Source organism: Chaetodon auriga, chromosome 20 (genome assembly GCF_051107435.1).
Source record: "Chaetodon auriga isolate fChaAug3 chromosome 20, fChaAug3.hap1, whole genome shotgun sequence".
Lineage (NCBI taxonomy): Eukaryota > Metazoa > Chordata > Actinopteri > Chaetodontiformes > Chaetodontidae > Chaetodon > Chaetodon auriga.
Genome location: NC_135093.1, coordinates 8,594,547 through 8,610,908, shown reverse-complemented (window position 1 = coordinate 8,610,908; position 16,362 = coordinate 8,594,547). Strand labels below are relative to the sequence as shown.

General features: G+C 44.8%; 1 protein-coding gene across 4 annotated transcripts in view; it reads right to left on the bottom strand.

Moving 5' to 3' along the window:
• Positions 1-614: 614 nt before the first annotated feature.
• vti1a (vesicle transport through interaction with t-SNAREs 1A) overlaps positions 615-16,362 on the bottom strand; it is a 116,270-nt gene continuing 100,522 nt past the window's right edge. The window contains exon 8 of one of the 4 annotated variants that reach the window (XM_076760019.1): positions 615-2,234. In XM_076760019.1, the coding sequence (XP_076616134.1) occupies positions 2,141-2,234 (94 nt within the window). In that variant the 3' untranslated portion in view covers positions 615-2,140. The remainder of the gene's footprint in view (positions 2,235-16,362) is intronic. The other 3 variants (XM_076760020.1, XM_076760018.1, XM_076760021.1) reach the window with 3 other exon arrangements.

The following is a 16,362-nucleotide window of genomic DNA, read 5'->3' as shown; positions in this document are numbered from 1 at the left end:
TGCATTAGGTGAAAAAACAATCACTGAGGGTCATTACCAGATGAGGTTTGTCAAACTGCTGGGGATTTCAACCCCCCCACCCCCCCACCCACCCCCCACCTCCATGCTTCCTTGTTCACTTCCTTCCTTCCTTCTCCCTCCTTTTTTCTTCCTTCCTTTTTTCATTACTCCTTCACTTTAATGATAAGTCTTGGTGGGTCGGCCCCGCATGGGACGGTCAGAGGCACACTATTTTGTTGGCCATTAATTTGAGGCTTTGAAGCAGACGGCGGCGCTGCGGCTGGTGAGGGCCTGTGAAATGGTGGTCGGTGGGAGGGGGTGTTGCGGGCGGGGGGGGGGCATCTTGGAAAACGAAGACCGTGGCCCTGAAACAGAATAGCAAATGTCCTCGCCGGGAACCACATCACCGACCACAGGAGACACATGCACACTCCAGTACTCCCAACCCCTGTGTGTGTGTGTGTGTGTGCATGTGTGCATGTGTGTGTGTGTGTGTGTGAACAGCAGTACCTTCACAGCTCTGAACTTCTGAAAATTCTCCAAATATGCTCTTAAATTTAGATTTTCCAAGACCCCCTGAAGAATGGCTTTCCCCAGAAGAATTAAACAGCAGTAAACTCACGCACACGTTCTTTTTTTTTTTTCAAACACCTGCAAATGTATCACATCATCAGTATCGGCGTACAGATAAACACAGAAACAAGGACTGCATCACAATCTTCAGAACTTGACAAGAAAAAAACGTAGAAGAAAAAGTACAAGTTCTAAAAGAAGTTAGATCCATTTAGAAGAACAGAAGAAGAAGAAAAAAAAAAGGACATGAAACTTGAAATCCACACATTTCAGTTGGTCCTGGTGCATTTTAGTCTAACCACTGAACGCCCAAAATCAAGGAAAAAAAAAGAAAAGCTAATGTTAATTCTGAACACCTTTTTAACATCATAAAATATACACTCTAGCACAGACACTTTAATCGAAAACTCATTTATGCATTTATAAATAAATAGCAACAGAGACGTATTGAGAGTAAAACACTATACATGATGTAGATTTAGAAGTTAGTACATACAGTATGACGTAGGAAATCTGTGTTTGGGAGGTGAACGGGAGTTATGATGTCTGAAGAAACTGTTCTCTGTATCGTATGTGCCAAAGTTGGGGTCCGCTCCCTTTTGCATTAAAGGATTTGACTCAAACTCTTGAAATGTTCATGTCTCCTTTCCTGAAAGCTGTAATTGAAAATAAACAATTTCCTCTGAAGACGACGAAAGCTTCACCTTGATTGACTGAAGCTGAACCTCCACCTTTCGCGCGCGCATCCTCTCTTTCTGAGGCGGCGCCGCTCGTCTATTTTGGGCTCTGCTGAGCTTTTTAAAGAAGGAGGATGAACAGCATATCTTATCTGAAGGCACTGTCCTCTGTGCTGTGTGGGGGCTACATTAGGAACAGCTGAATCATTTAGTTACAGAAGCTCATACATACTACAGCATGTGTGTCTACTGTTGGTGTCAAAAACAAACTGTGTGGGCCCCCAATCCATGACTGCCACTCATGCACATGCGCGAACATGCATACATGTGCGCAACACTCTCTCTCCTGCATGCACGCACACATCCTGGCTAACACTTGACCCACCTCCATCGGCGAAAAAAAATAATCTACATATCTGAATCTGCTTTGAGTTGCAAAAAAAAAAAAATCCCCAGGCCTTGTTCACCTGGGGACAGGATGGTCTGCAACACCACACTGAGGACGACACCATGAAAAATACTAACTATCATAAAAACATCTCCCCTGATTCTTGTCCCTGGAGATGTGAGGAGAGAGCCTGACAGAGAGAGGACAAAACTGAGAGGAGAAAAGAAAAAGAAGAAAGACAGAGAAGCACAAAGTGGGGAGGGGGGAAAAAAAAAGGTAGAGAGGGAACGAAAGAGAGAAAGAAACAGCAAACAGGAAAGGAGAAAGAGACGGAAAAAAAGCTCCCTGTCAGGCTTTGGAAACAGTGATTCATGGGGACCATTTGTCCTAATTACAGCAGAACAACGCTTTTGTCGCTATTAATCACGAGTGTGTGTGTTTGTATTTGTGTCTGGGGCAGGGGGAGCGCGTGTGTGTGCGTTTATGTGTGTCGAGGGGGAGATCAGTGGCCTCGCAGATTGAAATAGATGGCCAGGATGATGGTGAGAAGGATGATGGCTCCGAGGATGAAGACCAGGATCCGATTCTGGATGATCCTGCAGAGAGAGAGGGAGAGGGGGAGAGAGAGAGAGAGAGAGAGAGAGAGAGAGAGGGATCAGGCCGGGTTCACAGAAGTCATATTGTGTCTACAGAGAAAAGTTAAACACGTAAAACAGTCACATGTTTATGTGCAAATTAAATGACCAGCCATTAACTGGAGGCTTATCATGTTTAATAGCTACCATGAGGTCTGCATACATGGTATTTACTGGTATACAACCACTGGCATGGGAGTGTAAAACACACACACACACACACACAGACACACAGGCACAATATTTCCAAAAATGCAACACTTTTGTGCAAAGCTCCGGTTTGAAATGTCTGACAAATTATTCCTGACTTGCATACACACCAGCAGCCTCTGTAAAGGAATTCATCCTGACGTGTGTACACATGCGAACATACGAAAACAGAGCAAAACACTTATAAACAAGCATGACACACAAACACACGCACACAGGCTCTAAAACTTTATTTGCACAATAAAGTGGAAAAAGTGGCTCAGTAGTTTCCTGGAGGTAATAAAATCAGTGAATTACTGATGGAATTTGCCATAAAACGACTCACTCTTTTGCACATTTAAATGTTCCCACTGTGACCTAAGTAAACTTGACATGAGGGGGCTTTGAACCAAAACAACACAAAGCTGCGAAAAGGAGGGCTGGAGAGAGGGAGTGGGCGCGGAGGAGTTCCAGGCCTCGGCGTCGAGAGTGCGAGAAACCCATCTCGTGCCTTCCCAAAATTCTCCAGAGTTCGCATCATGGCACACACGCGCGCACGGACGCAGGCAAACACACAAACACACGCGCGCGCCAGCTCCGAACCCTTCGCTGCTCCTGACAAATGAGAGAATTATCACATTTGCTGACATGTGGAGGGGTGGAGGAGAGGCCGAGGAGAGGGGCACTGTCCACTTCTCTAAGCAGGAGATGAATAGCCCATGCTGCGGCCATTTATCACTGGGGAGGGACGGGGGGTGCGACGGGGGGGTGGGCTGGCTGGTTGCTCATTCACCCTGCTACCCTCTGAAGCCCAAGTCTGAGCCTGTCGAAGCTCCTCCAGTCCACCAGCTCGGACCCGCAGAGGCCTCGACTGGCCATTTAGTTTTAAACCCACGGCCATGGAAGAAAGGACGACAGGAATATAACACCACACGCTGCTGTTATGTATCACAGCAGCGCTTTTATGCTTACGTCTTTGTATTTCCTTTGTGTACGCAGTTTACAGAGAAGCGCCTTTTTGTCTACTTTGCACAAAGGACTCTCCAGAACACATATTTATACCCACTGCTGTACATCAGTTGCATAGGACACTTTTCTAAGCTCCTAAAAAACTACAACCATCCACTGTCTTTTCAGTGACTGCAGTGCTCTCGCTGGACAACACCAGAGAGCTCATTACAGCTACTGTTTTTAAGGAGGGCTGCTTTACAAGTTGACAGATTATCCTTGAATACATGCATACATTATCATGACAGTGCCACACTTTATATAGTAAACCACGACTTGTGCAGCACAAGTAACAGTTATGGTATATTTTTAAATCCCGCCGCTACAGATCCTGTCTTAAGCCACGCTGAGGTTTCCCTACAGGATAGCGTGCGCACGCACACAACAAATAGCAATAAAAATAAAATCATCACACCGCTTATGTCATACACCCACATGTCTATGTTGTGGTAAGAGTTGAAGCAGTATCAGCGAGGCTATGATAGGCGAGCCTGAGCCTGGTGTTTGGATGAGGCTTAAATGATTGGCTGAAGCCAGCTGGGGAGGAGATCCCACTGAAACACTAATCAGAGCATGCTTAGCAAGGCCACGTCTCCCCCTATTAATTGACATTCATTATTTAGAATGATTATTTATCCCAGCCAAATACCCAGAGGAGGCGCTTGTGTGTGTGTGTGTGTGTGTGTGTGCGTCTGCATGTGCGAGTGTGTTGGTAGAATCCAGATCGCTTTGTGAGGTTTGTTACTTTGTGTCAGCTGGGGAGAAGAGGGGAGGATGACTCGTGGCCTGGGGGTGGAAAAATGAACAGGAAGTTAGTTTTAGCCTCACGGATGAGGAGGCTGGGTGCGAGGAGAGAGACGGGGACGGCGGGGGGGGGGGGGGCTCAATTCTGTAAAAATTGCATTCATTAAAAGGAGTCTGATTTGGTAGCAAACAACGCGGAATAACTTCAAACACTTAAATGTTCAAAGCGGTAAGGAATATGACAGTGCTGCGATTCAACAACTTCTTCTCAGGGGACAGATATTTTAAAAAATACTTACCCTGACCTCAACTGATTCTCTGCGCACCAGTCTAACAAAACACGTCTTGAAGTCTAATGTAAAGTAGCTGATCTTATTTGTGGCAACTCAAACACTTTAACAGCAGCCTGATACAAATTTAGCACTGCCCAGTCAGAAACCCTCAGCTGCCGAAGCAGAAATAATACTGAGGTTAAATTCAATTGTGCTACAACTCTCAGTATGCCTTTTACTTTTCTGGCTGTGTGTTTGAATCCACTTCGAGCAGCGAGATGTCAAGGCTGACGCGGTAATTACAACCTCACATCTCTTTTCTAACACTCCCGATCATTCAATTACAAGATCCTGTGCAGGTTATGTACCAAGGGTTACCTTTGACCAGAGGACCTGAAGGCTCCTGCACATACATAAAGATCTAGCCAGGCAGGAGGGGGGGAGTTTAATGTAATGGAGGGGGGGTACAGTCATAATACACTTGAGCAATGTTAAAATCCGTCTAAAAAATAGTGTCTGTGACGCTGTAAAGAGCCACAGTCTGGCCTCTGACAGCTTGAGGGGTTGAGGATATTAACGTCGTCACTCTCCTCTAACCACCACAGAGGTGAGAAGGCTGGAAAGTGACGACTGATGTTATATTATTGTGATTTATTAGAATCACAATCACACAAATCAATACTTTATGTACAATATATAAAAAATAAAGTTCCTCATGGTCCATTTAATCTTTTTCCATTTGGTGACGCGTAACAACCGGTGTCTATAAAAAGAAAAGGGGGACAGATCATTTTCATAATCCTCTGGACGCCTCATCTGCATACTGTCAGATTGTAGATTTAATCTACAGATTTATATTCTGTATCCACTTGACTATGAGCTCACTAGTCAAATGAGCCTCCACAGTAAAAGTCACTATAGGTTACGTTTAAATTCCTCCAGCAACAGGAGCAGCTAGAGTAAAACTTACCCCACAAAAACAGAAAACCTGATCCCACCCCCCACCCCCCCCCCCCCCAAAAAAATGAAATGAAAAAATCCCAAAAATTGGGAGGTAGGAGAGTGAAGAACATGGTTTTCCTCTGCCGTATGGTTGATCCCGTCCTGACACGTGGCCAGACAGAACAGAACTTATCAAACCGGATCCATCCTCCAGCTTTGACACTTGACATAGAGGTGGGGGGTGAGGTGTGTGTGTGTGTGTGTGTGTGTGTGTGTGTGTGTGGAGGGAAAGGTTTGTGTGTGAGTGATGCATACAGCACACGTACCAGTGTGCAGACGTAGATGCTGACCCACATATATACACTTCTACACTCACACACACACACAAGTTTCAGATACCTTTACCCTGCTTCCTACTATGATCCCCAATTATTTGCTCTGTCGCTGCCCCCTCACACCGGAAAAAACTTAACAAAACAAAACCAAAAAACTCAACACTCACATGTAGACAGACCAACAGTAATTGAAACTGAGACATCAGCCAATAACAGCACATAATGCTGGTCGTTCTATTGGCTCCTGATGTTCCTTCATCACAGGCAGCCAGTCAGCTAACACCTTACTAGACAGGAATGCACAGATATACAGCACTAATGTTAGAGAGAGAGGGGGAGAGAGAGGGAGAGAGAGAGAGGGAGAGAGGAAATGATGAGTGCAAAAGAGAGCAAAAAATAAAGCAAGCAGGAAGGACGGAAATGGACAATAAAGGAGCTGAGAGTGAAAAACAAGAGAGAGAGAGTGGAGAGACAGAAATAGAGAGGTGGAAAGAAACCGGGAGAGTGAGAAAAGGAAGACAGAGAGAGAGAGAGAGAGAGAGAGAGAGAGAGAGAGAGAGAGAGGAAGGAAGGGAGAGAGAGAAGTCCGTTTACCCGTGGAGGCAGAGCTAGAGGAGAGGCTCCTCGGAGACAGATGAAAATAATGAGGACTTTTCTGTCAGGAAAGATTTACAAAATCGTACCAGTGTTATTAAAATTTAAAATCTCCCGTTTTTTTTTTTCCTTTTTCTCCCTTCCCACCCTCTTCCTCCCTCCCTCTTTTCCTTTCCCTGTTTTTTTCCCTCCTCTTCCAGCAGCACAGCCTTATTACCAGCTCTAATGAGCACCGGGATGCACCTCAGCTGTGTGTGTGTGTGTGTGTGTGCGTGTGCATCTATGGGGGCATGTGTGTGTGTGTGTGTGTGTGTGTGTGTGTGTGTTGGGGTCCAGGTCCCTAGTGCCAGCTCCATCAGCGCCCCAGTTTCCCCAGTCCTTCCAATGACACACACATCTATGTGCGCCCACACAAAACACACAAGGGTGGGCACACAGATACACGCTGACACACGTGTACACACACACACACACAGCTTTTGATGGCTCTCAGAGGTGGCTGGACATGCACACACACATACACACACCTCTCAGACAGACAGATAACCCCCCCACCACCACCACCATCACCCCAAAAACAAAAACAGTCTCAGTCAGACAGACATAAGCAGATAGGCCCAACCCACCTTAAAACACACACGCACATAAACACACACTGTCTCCACTAAGAACAAACTTAGCTGCAGAGTTGCATCTCTCAGGCCCTCCCCCATCCCTCCTCTTTCCACTAGTAGACCAATAAAATAAAAATCAATGGCTGTCTGAGCCATTCTGGCTCTCCTCCCTCCAAACCCTGGGAATATACAGCATGGGAGAGGGGAGGGGGGGAGAGAAAGACGGGAGGGAAGGATCAATGTGTTCACAAATGGTTTGAGTGATGGACAAGGAGGTGGAACGCTGGTGGGGGTAAGTCCTAACTAATGCATCGACTTGTTATCACAATCTAATACAAATATATGTTTCATTGCGGAGGCATGTGCACACACACGCACACGCTAGTACTGGTCTGGGGCTCACACACACACACACACACACACACACACACACACACACAAACCCACCACACGAACACACGCATGACACAACAAAAGGCGTAGATGGGCCTGCTATCAATTCAGTCTGAGTGAAGAAAGGTGAGAAACGTGCTACGCTTCAATCAAGCGACTGAAACGAGGAAGAACGAGGCAGAACGATCCAGAAGAATCAGATCGGGTTCATGTTGCTCTGCAGAGATAATGACTTGACCTGTTTGCAGGAGAGATCTGATCCCACCACGTACGTTCTGCCTATTGTCCCCAAGGGGCTGTTCAAGATAAATGATGATTTTGGACACACACACACACACACACACACACATACACACACACACACACACACACAGCTGGAGTGGGTCTTTAATTGAAAGCTGTTTACTGTAATTACTCAAAAAGTCCCCAACATGGTGTAATTCCCCAAAGAGAAACAATATTTAAGAGCGTGCCCACACCTTAACACTCACTGCACAGTGAAGCTAAGACAGTAACCAAGTTCAATAATGTCATGCTGTATGTAGAAATGTCTATCAACACAAATATGGATTCACCTTCTCCCTGCACATTACCTACTTCACACAAAGGCACAGTCTGTGATCTAAAATCTGAATTAGGACCTCCGATGACCCCTCAACTCACTGACAGTTATTTTCACTTCCGATGAATCTGTTGATTATTTTCTCAAGTCAACAAACTGTTTGGTCTGCAAAACATCAAAAAACTGTGAAAAATTAGCACAGAAATTTACTACAGGCCCAGGTAACGTCTGGAAATCTTGTTTTATCTGACCAGCCACCCAAAACCTAAAGATATTCAGATTAAAATGATATAAAACAGAGAAAAACAGCAAATTCTCACATTTGAAAAGCTGGAACCGTCGAACGTTTGACTATTCTTGCTGGGAAAATTACGTTATTGATTAATCGGTTAGCAAAATTCACTTTCTGTTGATCGATTACTTGATGAATCGTTTCAGCTCTCGCACACAAAATTCAGCCTTTTCATTGAACATAAATAATCTTCAGATCTAACTGGTGATTGGGGCTTTACATCTCTTTCACTACGAGGCGACTGAAATGTATTTTACTGTGTATTCTAACATGTACAAATTCAATTGCTTTCATAAACCTTCTGTATTAAGTTTCCAAATTGACAGATTTTTTTCATCCACCCAGTTACTCACTTAATATTTTTGTTGAGATTATTGATTCTTAAAAAAGGCTTTTTTTTTGCCCTGTATTGACAAAAACATTTTTTTTTTCTCAACTGAGAAAACTCACATAAAAGATGGACAGGTTTTTATTTGGAGGATGCGGTCTGAGCAGCATATTTCATGTCAGCCTGATTCTCTCGCCCTCTCCGTCTCCCACTTTACTCCCTCTCTTTCCACCAACCTGATGCAGGAGAACAGAACCGGGGCTCTACAAGTTCATCCATTTTTTATTTGCCGGCTAACAACCCTGGCCAGCAGCAGCCTAGACTGGGACCCAGTTCTCTCCCAGAAAAGTGTTGCAAGGAAGACGAGAGGGAGGGCAGAAGGAGACGGAGAGAGGGAGGAGGAGGAGAGCTGGAGAGAGGGAGGTAGAAAGTGGGAGGAAATTTAGCGTGGGAGGAGAGTGTGTATATGCAAGTGTACTGTATGTGAGACGCTGAAAAAAAAAAGGTGGAGAGAGAGAGAGAGAGAGAGGAGATGGAGAGGGAAATGGAAAATAGACAGAGTGGGTGAAGGAGAAAGAGAAAGAGAGAAGACATTGCAACTGTGTCTGGAATTTTTACGAACTTTTCTTGCCGGCAGCAATCTCATGTAGCTGCTGCAGCTTCTCCTCATCCCGGTGTGATGTACAGGTGGCTTTCTGAGCCTGTCTACTTACCTGCCTGAGCCCTCGCCCTCCTCCGTCTCCCCCATCCACCTCTATCCTCCGATGTGTCCTCTTTTTGTCTCCTCAGCCCCTTCATTCAGTTGAGTGTTACTGCTCATTTCCACTCCCCCTTTCTACTTCTTCTCAGCATTTGGTGGAAGGGCGTCATAATGGGAAGTTTTTGGGGTTTTTTTTTGCAACCAGTTGACAGTCTTTGTGAGCATATCTACAGCCCATATTTATAAGTGTCAATGTAAGACTGCTCACTGTATGTCTGGATTCTGATTATGAAGACTTAAACTTGACCATCACCCCCTTTATTCTACTACAACTTGACTCGGGGATTACTGAATACGTAGATATTGCTACACCCTGATAAGATGACATTCCTCGCCGTTTCTCCTTTCTGCGAACACAAAATCCCCCTTGTATACATTCTGCGAGGGCCAGGGGCCAGCTGCAGATCCGATTTCTGGCCCCAGTGAAAAAGGGTGTAACGTTAGCCATTAAAGCCGCAGGCCTCCAAAACTGTGATGTCCATAAATTTTTATTGTTTGTTCAGTACTGAAATCTCATTAAAGCACATAAATCATTTGTGCACACTGCTGCTCACTTCTACTAAGGAAAGAAAAGTAAACAAGGAGGAAAAAAGAAAGGAGAAGAGGAGCTGGGATGGTTAGGGAGCGCAGGACACCTAAGGCAATGGTTAAAGGCATTTGCATGCTTTGTTACTGGTGCAACATAGAGGCACAGACTGGGAGGAAAGAGACTGCTCAGGCACCACACAGCGTTTCTTAATTTAATTACTGCAAGGCTTTTCAAAGCGCGTGTTTTTATTGTTGTTACTTTTAAGAGATACTAAGATGTTTTTCTGTTCGCGTTCGTGTCAGGGAAGCAGGGAGTAATACCTCCACAGTCTGACACCTAACACCAACTCCACTGTTGTGAAATTTGACCCGACTTCTCCAAGCTTACGCTGATGAAATGCTTGTACTCGCAATGTAAAAACAATGACAACACAAAAGACTTTCATGAAGTTCCTTTGTTTGAACAGAATTTAAAGATGGGATAATTTGGGAAAAGACAGGACGACTATTTCCTCATTGTGCCTCATTTCCCATAGTTATTAGCTGGAAGCTGGAATCAAAGCACTTATCTTGACAGGAACTTGTCCTGACAGCTTCATTTCACGAGGAGCCTCAAACTGGTTTCTGCTCCTAACGAAACCATTCATCAGATAAATGCTTTAAACTCGCTGGGCCCAAAAACACGTCTGTTTAGGATTCCGCGACAAAGACGCAATGAGGATATTAGTGTTTATGTCTGACTCTTTTTATTAACTGGTAAGGAAGCTCCTCCGCGTGGTGTTTGTTTGCCATTTTAAATCAACTCTCCAAATATTTGCTTCAAGTCCCGTGTGGTTTTAGTTCTGCATCCTGTGTGTCTCCAGATACACATGATGTTGCAAAATTGCCCACCAGCATGAACACAAACACATCAACGCACAGAACATACAAGTACACACACACACACACACACACACCCACACAAGCTGACCCACTTCTTATACAAACGTACAAAGAGCCTGCATTGGCCAATACCAACCACGTTTCGCCTGCAAACATTCCTATACATGTGAGTTAAAAAATACAATATTTTCCTCTACTGTGTATTACCACTACTTTCTACAGCAAAGTTTGTTCCCATCACAAGTCTTTCTCTGCTTGCCCTTCCTAAAAAAAACACTACTGGTTTACAGATCGACTTAACGTGAGCAGAATGTTTACATGATGATACACAAAGGTCTACATTAGCAGCCTACATAAAATCAAAGTGCCTTTAAAAGACCGTAGTTAACAGTACTGTAAGAGGCTCCTCCACTGAGCAGAAACATAATGTCTTCCCCATTTTTTTTTTTTAAATCTTCTGTGCTGATTATAAGTATGAAGATTAGTAACAGTAATGTATGAGGAGTTGTGTAAAATACTTAAGAATGAATGCTATGTTGGGCCCAATAAAGTCACTTAAAACACTATTGAAAACACACAAAAGGGACTGAGCAGTTCAACTGTTTGGGGAACTTGCAGCTCCTTTCACACATGCACTGCTACCCTGAACTTTTCCAGACATTCCCCGGATGAGCATTAACCAGACTTGACCCTGCTGACTCCCTCATACAAAGTCTGTGTGATGTCTGATTGAGCCCTTGTGTGAATAGAGCGGGTCATTGTCCAGAGAATTCACAGAAGATCATTTGGCTTCTTGATGACGTGTAGCTGCTTTACACTCCTTTCTGCTTGCCTGTATGATGCTTTCCACTCTACGTAAAGCATATACGTCCAAATACACGTAGTGTTGGTATCAATGCAAAAACAGTCATCACTACTGATGAGTCCTCCTCCTCCTCCTGCACACCCTAACCAGGCGCCACTCCTCGCCTAAGCCAAACAGAGTATTTCCAGTAGGTGAGAACGTGTCTGACATCTCTTGGGTGCTACGTGTAGGAGAGGTGTCCAGACCTGATTCTGCCGACATCATCCAGAGTTCATGTGAGAAAACGTCTCTAATCGTCTTCTTGTGTTGAGAGGATAGTGGAGGAACTGTAGTAATGTAATACTTAGGTATCAGAGATATAGGTCCAGCGACAGACGTCCAAAACCAGTGAAATGTGGATATAAAGTGGGAGGCTGACCTCTCTTCATCTGGAGTGGTTTATTCTGTTTCAGTCTGCCACAGATCAGATATGTAGGACAGCAGGAAGTCCGCCAGCACAGAAAAGTGACTGAAGATAGTCTCCTCTGTTGGTATCCAGAGGTTAAAGGTCATGTCTGCATGTCAGCGTGGTCTGAAGACTGACCAAGCTAAGACTTCGTGTCAGGTCCACAGGTGAGCAAGAGAAGAAACCATTTCTTGAACTTGACCTCATGACCGTCAGGCTACTCTTGCCCCTTGCTCTGTTCTGCAAGTATGAAAGGACTCAGCCTCCTAAAAGGTCACAGTGTCAGACTATACTTGCATGTGTGTGAAAGATTATGTAAGGGCAATTTTGCGCATGTGTGTGTGTCCACATATAGTGGGTCTTGGGCAAAATGTGTGAAAACTAGAGGAGCGCGTCTAGCAATCTGGTGTGAAATAACACAGAACAATTAAGGATTATGTGAACCATCAGTTGAATCTTGTTTGGACACGCAGGTACAGATCACTTTATCCAGCAGGTAAGCAGAGCAGAAAGAAAGAGAGAGAGAGAGAGAGAGAGAGAGAGGAGGAGGAGGAGACCAGGAGAGAGAGAGAGAGAATGCAGGGGTATAATGTCATCCCACAACCCCCCATTTGACACTACAAGGGAGGCTTTAGTCAGTCTAAATAATCCATGCTGTTCCATTAAATTTGCAGACTAGCTTCCCTAGTCCATGTGTCTACGCTGAGAGAGCCTGAGAGAGAGGAAAGAGGGGAGGGGTCGAGCTGGAAAGGGAAGACGAGACGAGAAAGGGAAGTTAGATAATGGTTCAGAATAAACTCAGGCAACAGTCTTTAGCATGGAAGAAATTACCCGTTAAACCACGTTAAAGCCACATTAAGAAAGAAAAGGTGTGGCTAATAAAGAGAATGAGACGGGCAGAAGGAGAGAGAGCAAGAGTGCACATCCAGCCCTTTGAGTGACACTGATTTACTCATGATTGTCTGCCTCGCCACTAAATCTCCCTCCCTTCCCCATCCCATGAAAAACAACCACTCGCTCTGTGTGGGGGAAGCCACCAGTGTGACGGGGATTGTTGCAGTAACAGCGTTATTGACTTGTTGCTCCAGCTACATTTGCTTAGTGCTCTGGAGGCCCGATCAATAGACTCTGGGCTCTGAAGCCCTGCTAATCAGGGCCTGCAGCCATGCAGGGTCAAGCCTTCTGCAAAAACTCAGAAAAAGAAGAGGGGGAAAAAAAAGGCAGACTAAGTAAGAAGCAAGAAAACGGGAAGAGATAGGGGGCAACAGAAAGAGAGGAACTTTGAGGGCTGATGGTGAAAGCTTGAGTTAATCGACCAAGAATTCTCCTTCAATTCATTTTTCTCCCCTTCTGCCGCTAGAGGTAAACTCATGTGGCAGTCTCTCTCTCTTCCTCAGCAGCAGTGTGGGCGTGAAGCACCATGAGAGATGCAGATTGCTGCTTCACCTCTGCTTTCCTGTGAACCATGGTTCAGAAGTCAGGGGGCATCTGGGCTGCTTTGGGACTTTTGGAAATGCAAGAGCCAATCCATATTTGCAGAATTCAGCTGTGAGATCTCAAGAGGATGTACAGTGCTTAACACAGATATAGAAGGAGTTAATCTAAAGCATGTTAACATGATTATTCAGGAGGGGATTAAAAGGCAAGCCTTTTTAGAAAACGCTGTCAGACATCACCGCGTAGTAACACATGCTTAGTGTTGTGAACATCAAAAGACAAGATACTCCTTCTGATTTTGTGATATTTGCAAGGCTGACAAACAGGCAAAGTGTGGACACAAATAACAGTATTTTCTTGTTTGTGGTCGAGTCGATCCACCTGGTCACAGCGGTCCTGATGCTGACCCTGAGCTGTGCATCGAGTCCCTCAAATCAGCTCCATCTGTAGCCTTACGTTCTGCACATCACAAGCCCACTATGGAATGCTATGGGAAATTCATGGGGGAACTGTCCATCAAATATTAATGATCGAGTCGAGCGATGTGGGTTTTCTTACCGTTTTTTTCCCCCCTGGTATCTATGGTCACTGCCGCTCTAAGAGACTTCCCACAAGAAATGAACCAAAGAGAAAAGGAGAGGATAGGAAGAGAAAAAGGGCAAAGAAGGGTAAGGAAAAGGCGAGAAGGGTGTAGAGGTGTTCAATATTTTCTTTTGAGGGGCCGGAGCCTGGTTAGCTTCAGCACAAACAGAGTCTTGATACACAGGTCCCAAGGTGCAAACACAAACTTGTACGCTGTTTGTGTCATTGTTTTCGCTCTTTCTCAACACTCCTTTCTGTTGTGCTGCCAGCTGGCGAAGTGGGATTCTTGTGCCCGATGACACATGTGAAGGCAAGGTGGTTTTCTCCCACAGTGGGCCTTTCAGTTACCTTCCTCCAGTCTTTGTGACAAACTAAGACCAAGAACATAACTGTACGATTGATTTGGTGTCTGGATCAAAAAGACAACGGCTAAATTTACGCACAAATATAAACTTTACAAGAAGAAAATGAGCAAAACTTTCTCTGGGAATGAAAGAGCCTTTGCAGCTAATGGCTACAGTGATAGGTCCATTTCAGAGGATGCAAATCAGATAGAAGGAGATAAACAACAAAAGAGAAACCACAGGACAAGGACTGAAACAAATGCTCTATACCCTTATAAAAAAAAAGATGGAAATATTGAAACTGCTCATCAATGGAGCCCTGTTCTCTGTCTTTGCCACAACCCTCTCAACACCCCCTGGAATACCAACACCCACCACCACAGCATAAGTGGAAATGCAGGGTCAGCAGCGTCTCCTCTGGCCTTGCTGACCAACAGATATTCTAATAATCACCTTCCTTCTGTACTGTCAGGCTGGCAACCAATGGATCCCTCGTCCTGCCTTCGCCCTCCATCTCCACTTATACTAGGGGCTTTACCGAGCGGCGCTGCTTCGATACATTAAAACTGCTGCCCCATGATCAAACGAGCAAATACCTCCCGGGTCAGCAAAGGGCTACCCCACGTCAGTTAACAATGCAGCATTTAAACATCAGTCGTATGCAAAGCGGCTGGTACACAGGGGAGGAGATGGGCGGCAGGAGAAAGCAGAGAAGCAAGGCCTGGACCGGAGAGATAATGAGCACGGGAGTACACAAGAGAACATCAGCAGCTATTTAACGCTACCGTGTCAGCTCCTACACAGCTTTATGATGAAAATATAAGATATGAGGCTCCATCAGCATCACAACAAGGATGAGCTAATGATTGAGGGTATATTTATCGTGGACAAAATGCAGACTCAGTGTTAATGTGTTAGATTGCCAGTTATACCCAAACATTTCAATTTGCTCTTTAAATCCCTTTTTGCTAAAAAAATTAGTTGCAACATCCACCAATTCGGACCACAACCCTGCAAAAAATACTGCAACAGTATGCGAATATTTTAGCTTTATCATAGATTCTGGGGCACTTTTAATAAAGCCACCTCTATTATCTAAATATTTCATGCAGGCAAGGATAATTAACAGACTGTTTTCAGTTTGAGCAGATGATTATTTCATATACTTAGAGACATGCTTTTGTCAGCACTGGCTGTCCACACACAGAGGGCCCAGAGTAGGTAGGCCAACACACAAAACATACACACAAGCATAGGTCATATTTAACCATGACTTCTGTGAATGCACTGAAACCAGTGTCTGCTGACGTGTGGCAGCGTCCTAATGAGAACTGAAAGCCTACAGATCCACTAATGTACCTTGCTCCCTGAATAACTGAAAAAGTGTGTTTTAAAATTTTTGACAAATAGGAGGATGCATCTTTTTAAGTGAGAAGAGCCCTTTAAAGGAGCTTAAGGGTGAAGAGGTGAAGAGGAGTTTTTTTTCTGGCTTATCCCTCTCTCCCTCTGCCTACTGCTTGGTTAACCGACTGACCTGCTGTCAAAGGAGCCTTTGTGAGTGCGCTTTGGCGGAAGGCCAATCAGATCCTCCGGCTTGTCTGTCTCAGAGAGGAAAATGGCGCCCCTGGTATGCCATCAGCGGCAGAAATGTGCAGACAGTCTGACTGCTGAGGCAGGCTTGGCTTGCTGTGGCCCTTCCAAAACTATGCCGGAGGAATTACCTGTTTGGCACACGGCCAGGGGGACTCGTTCTACAAGGCCCGGTGGTTATTTATCTATTTATTCACTTAAACCTCATGCACACGGGCACTTTCAAAACCATTTCAACTCCTTAACACCCACTTCCACAGGTTCTGACAACATCCTCCTTTGAACTACACGGGTAGAGTTAGCAACAATCAGTTATATGAAGAATGGGCTCCTATTCCAAAGCAGAACTGCATGAAAACATGTACTGAATGTCTACTGGGTTAAATCATATCACTTACTGTAGTTTCTTCTGCAGTAAAGAAAGGTTAAGTTGTACTTTATCC